Source organism: Lichenostomus cassidix, chromosome Z, assembly GCF_008360975.1.
Source record: "Lichenostomus cassidix isolate B80296 chromosome Z, HeHo_3.0, whole genome shotgun sequence".
Lineage (NCBI taxonomy): Eukaryota > Metazoa > Chordata > Aves > Passeriformes > Meliphagidae > Lichenostomus > Lichenostomus cassidix.
Window position 1 is genome coordinate 48889453 of NC_139511.1, and position 18797 is coordinate 48908249.

The following is an 18797-nucleotide window of genomic DNA, read 5'->3' on the forward strand; positions in this document are numbered from 1 at the left end:
CGGGCGGCTCTGCCCGCGGGCTCTCCGGGGGGCGCGGCTCCGACCCCAGGCCGGCGGGGAGAGGCACCGCCCGCCGCGGTGGCACCGGCGGGCAGAGTGCTGCCGCCGGCCGGAGCGACACTGCCGCTGCCCGCGCCGCCCCGCTGAGCCCAGAGCCCCTCAGCCCGCCCCCCGCCCGCCCCCACCGCCACCCTCCTTCCCCGGCGTCGACAGAGGAACTGAGGGAGAGAAAGAGAGAGGAAGAGAGGGAGGGAGGAAGAGAGGGAGGGAGGGAAGGAAGCGGGGGGAGCCTCTGCCCTGCCGTCGGGGCTGCGGCGATGAGCGTGCCGCGCCGAAGGGGTTCGTCCCCGAGAGACCCGGGACCGCGGCTGTTGCCACCCACCCCTCTGCCGCCGCACGGCTCACCCCCCGAAGGCAGCTGGGGCTCAGGGATGAGCGGGGTCTAGGAGGTTTCTCCGGGCTCTGCGTCGGCCCCACCTCGAAAGCCCACGGGACACCGGGTTCGGCGGCACGGTGCGTGGCTGCTACCGCCTGTGGCCCAGCGCCGCCGGGTGTGGCGGGGGGTCGACATTAAAGTTTTATCAAAGTTTTGCAGCCGTGAAGAGCTGCCCGGAGCAGGAGGTGCCCTGGACCAGGAGCTGCTCAGAACAACTGCGCTGAATCGGGTTGCGGCCGCGTCCCCGCGGGATCGCGCCGCAGAGCTGGAGAGCCGCGGTCGGCACCTGCCCCATGGGGTCCGCTGCCTCTCCTGCATCCCGCGCCAAGACAGACACCTAAACGTAAACGATGGCTATAGAAAGGGCCGTGAAATTCAGGGCAAGCCAGGTTGCTGGAACCTAAATGATATGTCTGGTGCAGCGGACTTGTAATGTTCTGCATCTCCGGACGTGGAGGGGTTTCTCGCTGAAACACGGGTATTTCCTGTGTGGCAGCGAGAATCGTGAGCCCAAATGTAATATATTGCTGAAAAAAAATGCATTTTGGCCGGGGGGGGGAACAAATTTACTGCAAGCGTTCATCTGCCCTCGGCGTAGCGTCCGCGGGAGGGCAGGGGCTGCTGCTTGGACCTGAACCCATTTCGTTGTCTCAAGATCTCCCCTGCTCTTCCCGAGCATCTCTACACTGTAACCGCTACACGAAATAAAGTATTTAGCGAGGCTATGTAATTAGGAAATCAGATTTAAAACTCGGGAAGTATTTCGCCAGAGAGAATAAAAAGCAGTATATGCTACGAAGGTATTTGCGTGGTATTTCATTACTAGGCTCTTTTCTCATTACTTTTCTACTTCTAGAGGAAGAGCGATTCAGCGCGATCTTTCTCCTCAGGGCCGTGCGCGGGGTGTGAGAACGAGCACTGCATCTATTAACCGCACCAGGAAGGTGAATCGGATCAGATACGGGGAACAGTGCATTTTCTCGCAGAGCCAGCAGAACACAATTTTTTGTTGCCGGGGTGCATGCACTGAACCCGGATATCCCTGCAGCTCGCAACTGGCCTCCTCCGCGGGGCCTCTTGCACACTCGTGGCCCGCCATTGAGGGGAGAAAAAGAAACAAGCAGACCAAACATTAAACGAGCACAAAATTACGTGAAAGACGATGCGCACCCATCCTTGGAAATCCGTTCCCTCAAAACGAAGAAACCACGTGCCAATGCCTGCGGTGGGGGTGGTAGTGGTGGAAAACCCTACTTCCCCACTGGCAGGAGAGGGTCCTGCGGTGTGCTTCCACTGCAGCAGCTGGTCGGGTGGCTGCCGGATCCCGAGCCGAGGTGCCCGGCGCGGCGGTAGGCTGGCTGAGGGCCGGGGGCCCCTCTCTCGCTTGGCTGCACATCGGGCGTTTAGGCTGAAATACCCGTTTGATATAATGCTGTAATCCTTTTCTCATATTTGATGGGAATGGTTTCCATGTCCTAGTATTTGACAACATCTACCCATAGGGCCAGATTCGTATTTATGTTAGCAAAACGTCCCCTGCCTGAAAGTCCATTGTAACCCAACACCTGACAAGCCCGGTTCCCATTTCTGTTAGCCGAAAAGGTTTATTCAAGCACATAATGGGATCCCAGCAGAAAGCTTTTCAGACGAAGGGGCGATGGTAAACTGCACCACATGAACTCCGTTTCCAGGGCTATTAAGCTTTTAATTGGAAAACAGCAGAGGAAATTTCAAGGTGACTATGAGGTGTTAGCAGTTAGCGCCCAGAAGAATAGACCGAAAGAAAATGAATGTGTGAAACATATGCTGCAAATAACATTTAGCGGAAAGGAACCGAGTCTACCAAAGGGCCAAAGAAACCCCACGGACCGGGCAGGGCGGAGGCTGGGCTGGAAAATCAAAACTGGCCCGAATCCGCTGGCGTTTCGCTGCTTTTCGATGTAGAGCTATCCGGAGGACACGGCGCTGCCGCCCAGCCGCTGGAACCTGCCGTGAGCCGCTGGGCGGACAGAGGCGGTCGAAGGGACTGCCGTGCCGGGGTGCCCCGCGGTTCCCCGGGTACCGCGGGCGGAGGGTGGGGCCGGGGGAGTGTTCGCTAGTGCTTGCACTGCTCTGAAGTATGATTTTGGGGAGAGAGGGTTCGAGAGAAGCTGGTCACCGTTGAGCGAGTGCGAACGCCAGGATTAGTTCACCTCGCCCGAACTGGTTTAAGGCATTGCCCGCGTTACAGGGGGGACAGGAATAAATTATGCATGACTTCCCGCTCGGAGAGTGACTCTGGGTGTCTCTGTGCTGGTACACAGTAAGGAGGGAGAGGAGCAAAATGCCAGCCCTGCTGGGCGGTGTGGTGGGGCGTCGCGCTAGAGCGAGGCGAAACTTTCACGGAAGACTTTGAGGAAAATGTGAATTCCGCACAGGATCACGCAAACCAGCTGTCAAAGCTGCCTGGCGAGGGGCGAGGAACGCGCTCTTTTGAGAGGAGTAGCGTTAATAAAGGTCACTGCTTACCAACCAGCTAGAGATACTTGGGAAGAGGGAGACTTGCAGTACGGTGGAAAAGCAAAATAGTAACAAACCAACTCGCACCCCCAACCACAAAACACCGAAACAAAAAAAGTAACACAAACAAAACAGTAGCAACAAAGAAACCACTCACAGACACACACAAACCAAACAAAACCCAACCAGACCCCAAACCGCCTCAACCCCCAAAAAAGCCTGTGGAAACTCTCTGTGCTCCGTGCACACCCCCGTCAGCCCTGCTCGGAGGAGTCCCAGAGGTCAACAGGCGGAAAGTCCCGAGCCGTGCAAATAAAGAGCGCCCACGGACAGGCGAGGGGGAAGTGCCAGCGGCGCGCAGCCGTGCCCTGCGCGGTCACGTCCTGCCACGGGGCAGCGACCCGGGCCGGCATCCACCTAGAGCCGGCGCTCCCAGCTAGAGCCACTGTCTTCCCACAGGAGGGAGCCCAGGGAGTTCTCCCCGCATCTCCCCACTCTTGGTGGAGCGAGCATGTGCTCCCCGGCCGTCCTTCGTGGGTGATCTTCTCCTCCAAAGTTCTCTCAATGCTGAATGTGAATTATTCTCTAGAACTCGGTGCTATAGGCAGGATTTCCCCAGTCTTCTGAACGATGCTGTTTGTTCTCCCCATAACTTATTCCCAATGTCCTTCTCACCAAACAGGTCCCACATCGGTCTATATAAAGACCCTGGCTTTTTTGCCCCAGTCCCCGCTTCCCCGTGTGCCACAGCGGGCAAATCCTGCCTCATTTGTCCCTTGTCTGCTCCCCACGAGGCTCGGCGACGACAAACAGGCCCAAGCCGCCAGCACTGGCGAAGGGCATGCAGCCGCCAGCGCTGCCCGGCGCAGGGCATCCTGCCCACCACGGCCGGCTCTCCCGCGGGAGTGAGGCAGTCCCTCGCTCCCGGAGGGCTGGCCGAGCACGGGAGCAGACCCTCCGCACCAAGAACGGGCCGGGAGCATCGCCCGGGGCGGCTGCGAGACAGGCCGGGCAGGTAGGTCGCTGCCGCGGCGCTACACCCCTCGGCATGCCTTGCGCCCGGGGAGGATAAGGGGAGAGGGGAAGGGAGTCGTGAAACGTTCTCCAGAAATTAAGAAGCTGTGTTTTAATAGGGGCTGAGGACTGACAGCAGGGGTGGAAGCGAGCAGCCGCCTCCGTCCCGGTCCCGCCTGCCGTGCCCTCCGGGGAGCCGCGCCGCCGACACGGTGACGGCAGCGGCAGAAGGGCACGGAGCCGCGGGAGCAGGCTGACAAGTGTGATAAAATGATCTTCCTTAACTAAACTCGTAAAGCACTGGGCTATAAAACTCAATCTTCTGTAAAATCCAATTAAGTCATTATCTGACTGATTGTATCTTTAATTGAAAACAGAAGTGACAGTAAATTTCTGTGATATATCAGGATCAATCGATACCGCTATACGATTCAGCCTCAAGAAGTGATTTATAATGTCAAACCTATATAGGTAACTCCACATTATTCTCTCTAAAACCACTGGTGGATGAAATTAAGAGTAAGTGCATTTAATAAAAAACAAGATGGTCAGGTTATTGATTACAACAGATGGGGGTGAAATCAAATAGATGTTTTCAAAGCACAGAGCGAAGAAAATACAAGTAATTTCTTTTTTTTTTCTGTTTTAATACAGCTCACCAAATATACACACAAGAAAATTCAGTCATCAATAACATTTTTATTTCAGGTACAGCTGCAACTACAGAGAACAATGAATTTTTCTAGACTAGTTTCATTTCGGGTTGGCTTTGGTAACACAAGGAAAGAACACCATAGGCCATTTTTAACAAAATAACAAATGCCAAAATTCATGGCAACTCTTAAGGGACTTATTTACTTGCAGTTTAGACTGCAATCTAAGGCAAGGCACTCAACTGTAATATGCAAAATATGTTAATCTGGCGACATGAGAAGAAAACTCCCAGACCAAGCAGCAGCGTTATGATGTAAGGAACCGTTAGGAATATGTAACGGGATGATGTTTCCCAGAGATGAGTCCCTGCACGGGGAGAGGCCGGCACAGGACTCCCACTTATCTCGGTTCCCGCTACCCCGAGCCCCTGCCCGCGTTTCGGCGACACTCTCTTCGCCTTTGCCCCAGCAACAGCCCCCCACCCCTCAGACGGGCAGCGGAGGCACCGCGCTGGCTTCTCGGCGGCAGGAGACGTCAGCCAGCCCTGGCGGCGGCGGGGAGCCCCACGGCCGCTCCCGGGGAAGCTGGCATCCTGCCCCGCACCTGGGAAGAAGAAACCAAACACCCCCCGCCCGTCCCCCACAACCCCCAAGCAGAACAAGCAAACCGAGAACGCTGCCGCTGTACCTCCCTGTCCCGGGCGAGGGCCGCCGTGCCGCGGCTACTCGCCACCCTCCTGGACAGGGCTCATCGAGAAGCTGCCGGGCTGCGCGGGGGGCTCGCACTCCAGGTCCCCCTTGGTGCTCCCGCTGCTGCTGGACAGGCACCCCAGGCCGGAGTCTTGGCTGCTGGGCGGCGAAAACACTGCAAGTGAGGGGAAGAGAGAGAAAAAACACAGTGCCTGAGACATCCCCGGACCCCGACCAGAGGAGACCCACACAGATTTCCCCTCTCTGGGAGGAGGGGCGAGGAGTTGTCCCCTTGTGCATGTTGAGGTGCTGGTCTCCCTCCTCTCGCCAAGGTGAATGCAGCGGGAGCAATGATGAGAGGGAAACAACTTCAGGTCTGGGGGCTGTATCCCTCCACCCATGAGAAAGTTACCTGCATGCAGACCTAAGGCCCTGCCTCGGGCAGCCCGAGGCTGAGGCCAAACATTACAGAATTTAGAAGTAATACAGTACTAGGAACGGTTGTAACATTGCAATTTGCAGTAGATACAAAAACCAAGTAAAAGGGTCTCTGACCTTCCTAACCTTAGATGAGTTGAGATCCACCCCCAACACTCCCTTCCTGCCTACCGTGAATGTAATTAAGGGGAAGCTGCAGTGGTAATTTCTCTCCTCATTAACTTCCTGATTGGTTTCAGGCTCAGGATTCCAGCGGCCGGCAGTTTATCACCAATTCCAAATGGCCAATCGTTAATACTAATGTTTGTGTAGCTAACTGCCAGCATCTGCCACCGCTTCTTGTACAACAACAATAGTGAAAGGGTAACATTAGTGCTTCCCGTGTTAATTCAGATTCTGTTCATCAATAGGAAAATCTATGATGTAATTAGCAAAATGCATCAGTAGTTGAGGCAGTTGGAGGGAAACTAAATCACAGTGGGAGCTCCATGAGCCCCTGACACCTTTATCATCAATACTATGTTCTGGATTTTAGTGTTTAGTGGAAAGTATTACCAGCCTGTGGTCTTTTAAAAGATAACATTGTTTATAGCCATTGTTTGTTTTTTAGAAGCCATGATGAATCTACTACAACTGCACAAAACCAAGGAATATGGATTTGAAGCTTAAACTCTGTCCTGAAATCACAGAGCTGTGCCTAACCGAGCAGCTCCTCCTCACTTGAGCCCTGGGTGCTTGTGGACTCTGGGGACATCTAGCACACCTGAAGTTCAATGAAAGAGATGAGGTCAGGCTTGACTTTGACAGCCAGTTAAATCCAACAGGATTCAAGGAAAGTAAACAGCATCATCTGGGTTTAGCCCACTACTAACGAGAAAATTAGAAATACTGTCTTAAAAATACACCAACATTCTGAAACCTAAGTGGTGAGCCTGTAACAAAATGTTAACCACAAGCAGTATTGTAATGAGATAATGCGCAAGCGGAGCAAGCAAGATCACGTGGAAGCAAAGAAAGCAAGACAGCAAGTTTTAATGGAACTTGCAAACTGCGAAGTCTTCTAAAAACAGACTGAAAAACTAGAGCACAGAGCATGCATTAAAGACGAAGGTAAAAAGCTCAAACACAAGGAAAAGTCTTCATCAAAAAGACCACCAGAAGACTGATGACCACCACAGAAGGGACTGACGCATGCGCAAAAATGATGAAGTTTTTAACCACGACATAGCTTTATGCAGATATGAATATGCTAATGATATGTTGTAACCATGATGTTACACACAATCATATTTAAAATGTAACCACAGGCTAAAGACAAGTCAGTGAGTTTTGTGGCAGAGCGATCCCACTCAATCCCGGGGCTGAATAAACAAATACCTGCTCTATAGCCATCTGACTATAGAGTTTTATTTTCTTGCCTAGTTTTCAGGCATCAATTCCATTTGTGTAGTATCCTGTGTTTCTGCAGTAACTTCCACTTGCAGCTCAGCTTCCAAATTTGTCCTGTTTTTAAACACAACACCAGTTACCAAGAGATGGAAAAGACATTATTAAGCTGACATCACACACACCATTTTTACCTACTTAACCCACGCATACACAAAATAGCAATTTCCATTCCTCTCAGGGAGTTTTGACTATTTTTGATATTGCAGAACCTGGCTCCTTGATTTAATGCAAGTGTCTCCTTTGATGTATATAAGAGATGACTGAGGCTCAAACATCACTCTGCCAAAGCAGACTCTATTATTGTCTTTTAGATCTGACATAAATTTTTTAACTCCAGTGAATGGGATATTAACCCTGTATTACATATTTTCCTAGCTAAAATACAAAGAAAAGAATACAGTACTTAGACATGAGGGAGTGACAAGGTAGCCAAGGCTATTTCCAGCAGTTTTTAAACATCCTGCAGATGCTGCTAATTGGTTTAATGACACAGAAAGAGCACTCTGGTCTGCAGCATCATGTATTCCTTTGCTATGCAGTCAAATGCACGGAACAGCCAAACAGGTCTCCAACCCCTCCATACCTGAAGTAATCAGTGCACTGCTGGAAGAGGGCACTGATTTGCACTGACAACAGGCTGGAACAGCACTTACAAAACCTGAAGTCAGGAACAATTGTTTAGATTTTTACTTTTTTTAGCCCACCAATCCTGAAACCAAGAAGTGCTGCAGGGTCAGAAATGCTCCTTGTGGTTTTCAAGAGCCAACTCGCTCTTGCTGTAAGAACATACCAGGAGATTCCTAAATTGTGTGTTTCCTACCTTTCCTTTTTAATGTTTAAGCAGGGTTGGTGGTGAGAGTCTAAAGAGGAGTCACATCTTCTCAGAGTCTGGAAGAGGATACCACTTGTCTTTTCAATTCACTTCCTCTATTAAGTCATTTTATCATGGCCCAAGTGCTCCTAGGACTTGAACCAAATGTAAATATGCAGATTATAGGAAGTAATTGGAACAACAGAGCAACGTTTCTGCTCCTCTGCAAGGGAAGCAGCAGAAACACTCTGTGGCCTGGTCTGCACCACACTCCCACGATCTGAAACACACACCATGCACTATTTCAGGTGAGTATCTTGCTGGGGTGGTTCATGCTTTGACTATTACGTAGTGACAGAACAGAGATTCTCTCTACACCACATGACAGCGCCTAAGGGGAAATCATTTACAGAAAATGCAGAATCATGTCTCTCCCAATGTGTCCTCCAGACTACCTTTAAGTTGTGGCTGACACCAACAGCAGCTTTTGTTGGATCTGGCCAGGTTTGGCATCAGGAATCATCTCTTTCTCCAAAAATTATATAGTAATGCATCTGGTGTCACCTCAACAGCACTGGCTGGCTTATGGGCTCAGCTCTCCAACTCTGAAAAACTCATTCTTCTCTGATTTAGCAAAGCCCAGTGTGCGAAGGTTTAGGACTTCCTGTGAGGATTCTGTGTGTTCCTGGACTCCAGGACAGAAATATGAAAGAAGTGATCAAGGCTAAAATGGATTTTTTTTTTAGAAACTGTGATCTATAAATCTCTGTGACAAACTTTCAGAAAGGCTTTTTTCCCCCCCAAATGCAAAGAATACAACCGAAAACCCATTCAACATGCTACAGTACAGATATTAAAACCCTACCACAGCAAAACTGCCACTTTGTTTTTGTGGTCTATTTTTTGAGCAACTCCATGTTAGTTTAGTATAAACCTGAGGAATGACACAGAGGGCAACTTTTTTTTGGTAGAGAGACAACCAAATCTGTTTCTCAGCATCTCAAGAGGTGGCTCCTAAGTCTTCTGGACCAGTGAAGCTGCACCAGTTTTTCCACCAACTTCCAAATTTATCACAGTTTTGGTTATTAGACAATTTGGGCTACATATACTGGTCTCTGAATATGCATAAGAGTATTTAATGAAAGCCACAAAGGTTTTAAAAACTATCTGGCACTACCAAGATTTATCTCTAGCAGATTAGAGTGCTACTTCTGTATCCAAACATGCTTTATCTAACAGACCTCCACTGCAGTCCAACCACCGAAGTCAAGCAAGGTGCAGTAAATAGATGCAATGCTGACAAAAAGTGCCAAGATACTCAGACTGGGACTTGTAGCTATAAAAAGGCAGCAAAAAGGAAATAAGCAATTCTGTTCCAGTGTTTTAATCACAGAGCAATAAAATGTAGAAATTCCAAGTTCAAAGAAACAAAACCCATGTTCTTTTTGATTTAAGTAGATGAATTTCATCTGTTTGAGGCTTGTGGCTGATCCTCCCACAGTTGTTACACAGCCCTTATCTGTGTAAATAACAGTACCAGAATTGGGTCTGTGACGGTTTTTAAAGATCATTCCTTGATCTAATTACCTTTTACCTTTGGGAAAGCACCTGAATACTTTTGAGCCATATGAATTGGAAAAAAATTCAACTAGTATCACACAGGAAAAAAGTCAGAAGGGATCCCAACCATGAACACTAAACCTTATGTCTTCTGACACTGGAAACTGCAATGACTTTTAACTTGAGTGATCCCTGAAATTCAATAGACTGAACACAATAATACACTTTCAGTGATGTGAGAAATCAGAAGGATATTCATGCTTGAAAAGTAGGTATTTTCCTGCACTTACATTTAAAAAACTATTAAACTCTAAATAAGGAGCAATTTGAAAAGATTTGAAGTTGAGTGGTACAATTAATTTTTTAGAACTCTTTCACCTTTCTTAGGGAAAAGGAAAGTGAGTAAGCATGTCAGTCCCACACACTGCTAAGGCCCATCCACTTGCTCCTGGTGTCCCCACTTGTGTGTGAGCACAGCCACATATACAGGGTGAAGAACCAAATGCCACTGTAAGTTTGATGGCAGGGGAGCATCACTAAAGCCTGCCTAAGTTTTTGGCACAACAGTGGACAGGAACTGCTCTTCATAGTACCTTATCCTCCGAAGAACTTTCCTTTTGCAAATACCACTGTTGTTGCAAGCAGCAACCTCCACTCCAGGCTACAGGAATCCCATATAAAGGTTCTTGAAAACCAAACCAGCCTGGGAAACCACTGGCAGTCAAGCCAAGAAGCAAGTCATGATACCTACACGAAGGGCAGAATGAGAGAAAACGGCACCAGCATCCTCCTCAGGATACTAACCCAAACCACTCTAAGACATGGTGGAGTGGCTGGCCATGCTAGCTGACATGGTAGCTTGGAAATAACCACAGATCAAATCAACTTCAAAAACACCACCCAGTTTCCACCCAAGCTGAAGGTAGTACTCTGTCACTCTACCACTCAGATTGATCCCAAAGGGCTGACTCTACCTCCCAGCATCAGCAAACAACTTGCCATGCTACAGCCAACTACAGAAACACTATGATAACCGCCTCATAAAGCATTAGGTCAAAAACCCAAGCCAAATAAAACAAAACCCCCCTGAACAGTTAGTACTGCAAAATGAGGCACTCACAAAACTATCAGAATCCTCAGCTGCTGTCTCAGCAACCAAGAAGACATACAAATAAAGAGAATGGGAGAAAAGCACAATTTTCCTATTGTGGAGAAAGCATTAGAATGGCAGCAAGAGTGTCAAGGTCTGTCCTTACTTTGCTGTAGATGATAAGATGGGCAAGATGCAACCTCGACATAAACACACGGAGGGAGGCCAAGCTAAGCTATCCTAAATGATCTCCCTTCTGAGCTGGTTCTCGTCTTTGGGAGTGCCTACCCTATGTTCCCCAACGTTCAACTCTTTAAGCAGAGTTAATTAACAAATGGTCAAAAAGAAAATCTACCTCTGCTAAATCTCTCATGTGATCCATTCCCGTGTGAATGCTCTATTTAGAAGGATGGAGGACCATTGACTTACACCAGGTTAAAAAAATTATCATTAGTAGCAGGCTATTCATAAACCAGCCACGCAATGGGCTCAGTCTCATACTCTGGTACTCTGCTCTGTGCACATCTATGACACCAGCAGTTAAGAGCCTATGGGTCCATGGGCTCCTGCTAGAATGCCACAGCGAAGCTGCAAGTAAAGTAAGAGACAAACTTGAATCAGCTGTGTTTTCAAGATTTTCTTTAAACACTACAATTCCAATTTTATCAGGCTGCAGTAATGCGTGTTTCTGAAGGACATATGCACTTGATGAATCTTCAGTATCTTTTATTTCTTTTGCTTCTACTCTCTATGATCTAACGTAAAAAACCTCCAAATTACTATGTTTTTCATTACATCTCTTGCTCAGGATGGCTGCTAGGATGAAATGGTTCTTCCTGAAAATTCCTGCCAACATCTGCAAGTGCATAAATGTGCTATGTATTTTCTGTACTGACTGTCCTTCTCCTCCCCTCCCTCAGGCCTCATCACAAATCTGGACCAGGGGACAGCTCGCACAGAGACAAATACTGGAAGCTCACCTGAAGCCAAGGGTTTCTGCTTGCTGCAGCTGGTCCCCACAACATAAGTGTGAGTGAAGACTTCTTCGCAGCAGTATGATGCACAGTGAAGTGCATCAAAAAGTGCACAGCAAAGTGCACAAAAAACAAGGAGGCTGATACCAAGTAGTTTACAAGGGGAAAAAGAAAACTCAGCTATAGGTCTGCCTTAAAACTGAACTCCACATATTACTCTGACCAGCTGAAATGTCTTTTTGACTTTTCCTTCTGTGCTTACCACAATGAAGACCAACTTGCAAAAAAAGGGGAGTGATGCTCCTTTTCTGCTTTGCATACTATTAACACAATGTAAACCTGTCCAGTTCTAGAAATGTTTGTCTGTGGCTATTTTCCTGCTGACAAGAAGTTGCAAGAGCAACAAACTGAGCTGCTTTTTGATACAAAAATAAAAATAAGCCTAAGGATCTTGAACCAAATGCACACTCCATCTGTGTCTCTTAAGACAGGTGTATTATTTTCACAGTACAGCCCTTTGCCCCTTCTAAAACACCCACCCTTGTCACTAACATTTAAGGCAATTAAGATTATCTTGGATGCCCAAAGTAGGGCACATTTACTGTGTATTTTCAAATAGCATTAATTTTTGGCATTAGGAACTCAGGATAAAAGGTAAAGATCTGAATAGAGATCTTTATTCAGTATGCTTTACCACGGATTATCTCATTCTTTTCCAGTTCATGCTTGTACTTTTAGCAACTAAGAAGGTAGGGCTATAACTGATGTAATTAGAAACCAGAAGCTGGAGAAAATATCCTCCTGTTGACTCCCCCACCTCTGGTTTTAAATTCTCTTACAGTAATATGTGAAACAATCAAACAAGGCTTTGCACTTCTCAGTCCCTACCAGCTACACAGGGTGCAAAGATGGTATTTGGGAAGAACAGGCTTTTTTTTTCAGACTGCAAAACATACCTTGAAAGGATACCCATTTTCTGCACAGCAGCTGCCCTCCATGCTCACATACACAAACTGGAGCAGAGCAGAAATGATAGACCAATATTATCTCTTATCACCAGCCTCACAATCTGTGGCTAACTTGATCTCATTAGGCCACTGCTGCAGGCTAGGAAAGATGAACCATACCAGAAAAACTTCAGGAGGATCAGGTGTGTTGAGATGAGCACCCTGGCTTTGAATGACTGAAAGATGACAATTCAGCTGACAGAAGCTCATTTTCTGTCTGGCAGAAGTGAGTGGTTACCTGCCTCTTGTGTATGTACTCACCACAAGTGCTTACACTGCTGAGTCAGGTCCCAGCCAGGTACACTTCCACAGAAACCTCCCCTGTTTATATTCCACTGCCAGGAACCCTAATGGCTAGTTCTCTCAAAAAGAAAACATAATTTTAATCATTTCACAAAGACTTTTGTGCTGGAAGACATGATGCAAAATGCTCTCCAGAATCTCAACATAAAGCAGGCATTTCCCACTGTAAGGTAAGAAGGTAAAACCGGCATTTCTGCAGGACATTTTTGAGTCATCTGTAAGTGAAAACATTCTGTACAATTACACATAAAGCATGACAACTTCAGCCACAAAAGAGCTGGGATGAAGTCACAGATTTGACCTATTTTTAACCCGGCAGTAATACTACAAAGAAACGCATGATGATTAAATGAAGAAGGCATCTCCCTTTTCCCTCCTTAGCCTTCTCTAGTCCTTTATTTAATCCCTGTGTTGTCCTGGGCACACAGCTGCACAGCAAAATGGGGAACTTTTAATGAAGAACAGGTGTTGTATTGCCAGTACTGCAGAGATGCACATGCCTCTCCCTGTACCTCTGGACCAACAGACCTACATCTGGCGATCCTTACTTTCCTCAGATATTCACAGTCCACCAGAGGAACCAATAGTTTGCATGGCTGGACTCTACACTAGAGACCAACAGGAAATTTTGTAAAACAGAAACCAAGCTGTCAACAAACACTTTAAAGCTTCAAGATCAGAAAACAACCACAGAAACATAGAAGGAGGCACTGATTTCCAGCTAAGGCAGGTTTAGAAAGCGGCTGTGAGGGATATGAAGTATTTGGACATCTGTCTCTAACTGAGAAGCAGCAGGGAATCTTAGAGGAATTAAGCCATTGGCTTCATCATGTAACAAGACTGTGACAAAGCCAGGACCTGGAATCTATTTATTTCTGGAAGTCAGATACTACTTCTCTATTCCACACACAACACCGGAGACTGATACTCCATCAAAAAAAGATGTCCCTGGAGTGTTACACTCAGAAGACTGACAAAAGACAGGCAGCACTGAGAAAAAAATGAACTCCAAATCTACTCTTTGGATTGTTTTTCTTACTTATATAGCAATCAAACCTTTTTCTAACAACAAGATTAAAACATAAATATATCAGTAATTTCTTATGAGAAATACACAATTATCTTGCCAGCTCCTGGTGCACAAGCCCAAATTCCTGTTTTGGGCATTTTATCCTTCTGGAGGTTTCGCAAAAATTGCTGTGCTATGGGGCCAAAGTCGTGGAACTCCTGACACTGTCCTACTGCTGGGCACAGTAGCAAGGCAGGTCTCAGCATCCCACATGACTCTTCTGTGTGGCAATCTTTGAAGCCAGATCCATGAAATGAACTGTGTTTAGAGACATTTGTTTGGTTTGAGGTTTTCTCCCCCATTTAAAGAGAACAAACAATTCCAAAAGTAAGAGTCTAAAAGAGGTCACATAACCACGTGAATGGGCAGCAACCCTTGACAGCAAGGGTTGAAACAGCACCAGACTGCCTACAGCTCCAAATCTTTGACAGAAACCACAGAATGGCTTGTTTGGAAGGGATCTTTAGGCCATCCATTTCAACTCCGTTGCAGTGAGAAGAGACATCTCGAACTACATCAGGGAGCTCAAGAGTCCCATTCATCCTCACCTTGAATGCTTCCACAAATGTTTCCACCCACAACTTCTCTGGACTACCTGTGCATCTGGACAACCATCATCATTGTAAAAAATTTCTCCCAACATCTAGTCTGAATTTACACTCCTTTAGTTTAAAAGCATTATTCCTTGTCCTATCACTACAGGCCTTGTCTGTCATGTCCTATCTTGTCTGCCTCTCTAACTACAGAAAAGCCCCAGTAAAGTCTCTCTGGACTCTCTTCTCCAGGCTCAAAATGGACTCATCATCCATGTGAGACTGTTGAGGAAAGAAGGCCAGCTGGATCCTCTGTTTGTCCTGTTCTAAGTTTGCAGAAATATGTGATTTCAGCAAAAACAATCAGTGAGTTACCTATTTCCAGATAGAAGTTTCTATCAGAACAATTTCCAGCCAGCTCTAAAGAAGAGAATATGGCACTGTCTCTTGGCACCCTAGTCCCCTCAGGCACAATTAGGTGACTTCATGCTAGTTTTCTGGAGACTGATTACTGTCAATCTCCTCTGGGGTTTGCATCTTCTCCTGAGCTGATGACACAGGTTTTCCATACATCCAAACACCACATAACCAACAGATAATGCCACACAGAGGTGACTGAAATGGACACCAACAGCTGCTATTAGTGGCAAGGTAGTTGCACACGCTTATCACAGCTGCTGCGTGGCAGCACACAGGAATGAATGGGCAAAAAGCTGTTTTGTGGATTGATTGTTGACACTAAGGGTGCAAATGGAGGTGGGGACTGCTTCCTGTTTCATGAGAAGACCTCAAAAGACCTACATCTATCTCCTACAGCAACACAGGAGACAACTCGAGAGTCTCGACTCCGTATCTGCTTCTGGGCATCACTACAATACAGCTGCCTTTGTTTTCTTACAATACATATTTTTAAAACTTGTCTATACAAGAAGTTCCTTGTGAATAATTACCTTAGAAACACCAGTTGTCCTACCTAAAAATGCCATTTGCAACAGCTGCGGCAAAAAAATTTTTTTAAAAAACATTAATTTTGAAGGAAAAAGTGCACTTGAGGCTCAGGATAATGTTATCAAGTAGCAGAATATGTGGAGAGTCAAAAAAAAAAAGGCACTAAGTTTCTGCCTTGTGTAGCTATGCTAAAGCAAAGAAACAGGATTCCAAGAGCTCTAACAATCACGTATAACCTTTTGGTATTCAGCACAGAAATCCAGAAACAATAGTAATTTGACTGAATGTCTCTCCATTTCTGGGTCAGAAAGGCCATTAACCTTCACTAGTGTAGAACAAAAAACCAGTTTGCACAACACCAAGACTAGCCATGTAAATGTAAATGTTAATTCTGGTCGCTTCACTTTATATTTTCATTGTTGCCAATGTCACTTTCAATTTATAAAACAAGGATGAAATCCATGCCCACTGTCATCAGTCCTAATGCTCAAAGCATAAGCAAATAGCTAATAATGATGGACTCAGCTCTTTCAGGTTTAACAATTCAATTTTAGAAAATACTGTTGCAGTGCAACAGTGCTATATTATACAGCTTTAAAGGTTTGATTTTTTTTTTACATAACTTGCAAGCTTTTGGAAATCAAGAGATTACTAAACAATCAGTCTAAAATGCTAGGTCTAATGCAAGTGATCTGTTATGGTAAATACAATGTATTTTTAACTTGCAAATAGACGTACTTACTTTTTAAATTCTCTTGTAATGCAAGTGTCTCTTGTTGGGAAAGGAGAAAACAAAGATCTGCAACTCACACTAGTCTAGCAAAAGGAACACGGGGTACAGGAGGTTTGTCACTGACTTCAGCAAGACTGTCCTCACAAATGACTGTGTCCAAAATTGATTAAGAGGGAACAACGAAGAAGCCTTATCATTTACATCTTATGATTTAAATGACTGCAATTTAAAAAGCCCAGAAGGCTTTAAACTGACTTAGTATTACCATAGCATTACCATTTTTAACATTGACTTTAATTTGGATGCGACTTCAACAGATCTGTAGTAAAATGGTTCAACAAGTATTGATGAAATACCCAGCACAAGATGGGTACATGCATGAACAGAGTAAAAATGTTGCTACTTATTTTGAAGTGAGATTTATGCCCTGCAAAGTTTAGCAACCTTGCTGCAATAAGTCACAATACTTGAGTAAATAGGGACAAAAAACAGAACACAAAACATTTCTGAGGTAGTCAAGTAAGTTAAATGAAGTTTCACACAACATTAGGCTTAAGACAGACCCACTGCATTTATACAGTTGTATTTATATTCATTTCCACGAACACAACAGCAGTAATGCTGAGCATGTGCCATCAGCTGGAGGGCACAGGCTGTGTCTAATGATGCTGCTGGTGCTGCCAGCTGCATCTCCACAGGCCTGCTGATGTCCTACAGCCCACCTGGTGGGAAGGTCAACTCACCAGTATCCAGCATTTTCCTCTGGGTCCTGACAGCAGCAGCCTTGCTAGGAAAAGGCCAAAAACCTTGGTTGTTTTAGCTTCCTACAAGGGCGCTAGGTCCTCTTGTGCCATCTTTCCTTACTAATGTTATTGGAATGGGAGCAAGTGTAGATGACAAGTTTCAACATGCACTTTCCCTGCCCTCACCTGGCACTCTCTGAAGTCCAGACAGTGAACCTTAAATCATGTTTAAGTGGCAGAAAAGTTTTAAAAGACATAAATAGATAAGCAGAAAATCAGAATTTTATTATTATCTGCTGTAGAGAAAATTTTAAAACAGGTTTCTGGGCTCAACCCAGACAGTGGTGAGTGTATCAAAGACTGCCTGCCTTCAAGGAAGTCACTCCAACACCCCATTCTCAGTTGATTTCAACAATGTTGAATGCAGCTCTGGTTAATAGGAAAGTGGTTCGACACTCTTAAGGGCAAGGCAGGTAGGATGAAAGTAAGCAAAAAGTGGAGTTCATTCTGTGCTGCATCATACCATCCTGCTGCAACCCACATGGACACGGAGTGGTGAAGGGAGTCAAGAGCACAGGCTACAAGGTGCTTCCACTACACAGGGTAGCTGAGTCTTGGTGCTGTTCAGGGTCAAGACGTGTTTTCTCCTCTCCCAGAAGACAAGGAAGGCCATCCTACTCCACAAATGCAGCTGACAGACACAGCAGTTGAAGGCAGAAAGAAAAGCAGCTGAAATGGTCCAAGCCGGAAAGTTAAGTCACAGCTACAGAGGTCAGCCCCACAGCTAAGAGACAATTACTTTCAAACTAGGGGCCAATCCGCATTCCTCTCTCCTGATGCCTTTTTAACTACAGTTGGGCAGTTGCAAATTCATTTCAGGTAGTCCCAGGGAACTAATGTATCCACCTAGCAGGAATACACCAGATGCCTCTTAACAAGCCAGTCTTACTTCTCTCTGATGTAGACTGTTGGCACAAACCTGCGTGCAGTGTTTATGCCTTAGAAAAATTAGAGATTGAACCCACAAAATTAAAGATCCTGAAAGCACTTGTGACTCAGGGAAGCATTGAAACAAGATGAGTTGGTAGAGACAGCTTTACGAACTAGATGTCCATTTTTATCCAAGGGAGGAAACAGCAAAAACTAACATGAGCGAAGTCTTAGTTTAGAATACTTAGGAAACTTTATACTATATTTAGGGATACACAGATAGCTCAAATCTGAGTCGACTGAAATTTATCAAAATGTATTTTATACACTCAGAAGCCAATACAAGAACAATCACTAAAAAATCTAGTGTAAACAGTCATTCCAGGATAGGAAAACAGAACCCTCCTTGCCGTGTCTGCAATTGCTCTGAGACAGAACTTGAAAGGCAAAATTATTTATAAATGATCAGGAGAGAGCTCTCGTTGATTTTTCTTTTTCTTTTATGTCCAGAAAGGCAACAAAACTACTGTCCAACAGGACTAGGAACATCCTTTCACTTTCAGCAGTCTAATACATGATTAATGCGATGCTTGGAATAAATAAACAAACTACACGCAGCATATTGGGTGTGATTCAGACCTCAGAAAATCTTCAACTTGTGAAACTTAACTGATTTATCAGATACCATGAGATAAACATTACGCACAGAGCTTTGAAACTGGCATTGTAAAATTGTAACAAATAAGGGAATAAATGCAAATATATAAATGACGTTGTTAAAGACAGAACAAAACCATAATTGTTGTGTTTATTTCAAAATTAACTGCAGGGAGTCCTGTGTTTAACCTGGCTCCCACTTTCCTCATCACAGATTAAAATGAATCCCAACAAATTAAGTGTTTGATACATATTTCAAA

At 45.8% G+C, this 18797-nt stretch overlaps 1 protein-coding gene across 1 annotated transcript in view; it reads right to left on the reverse strand.

The window, feature by feature from the left end:
- Positions 1-4628: 4628 nt before the first annotated feature.
- Positions 4629-18797, reverse strand: part of DMRT1 (doublesex and mab-3 related transcription factor 1) — a 60772-nt gene continuing 46603 nt past the window's right edge. Inside the window, exon 5 of the mRNA XM_085041991.1 lies at positions 4629-5467. Coding sequence (XP_084898117.1) covers positions 5325-5467 — 143 coding nt within the window. The 3' untranslated portion in view covers positions 4629-5324. The remainder of the gene's footprint in view (positions 5468-18797) is intronic.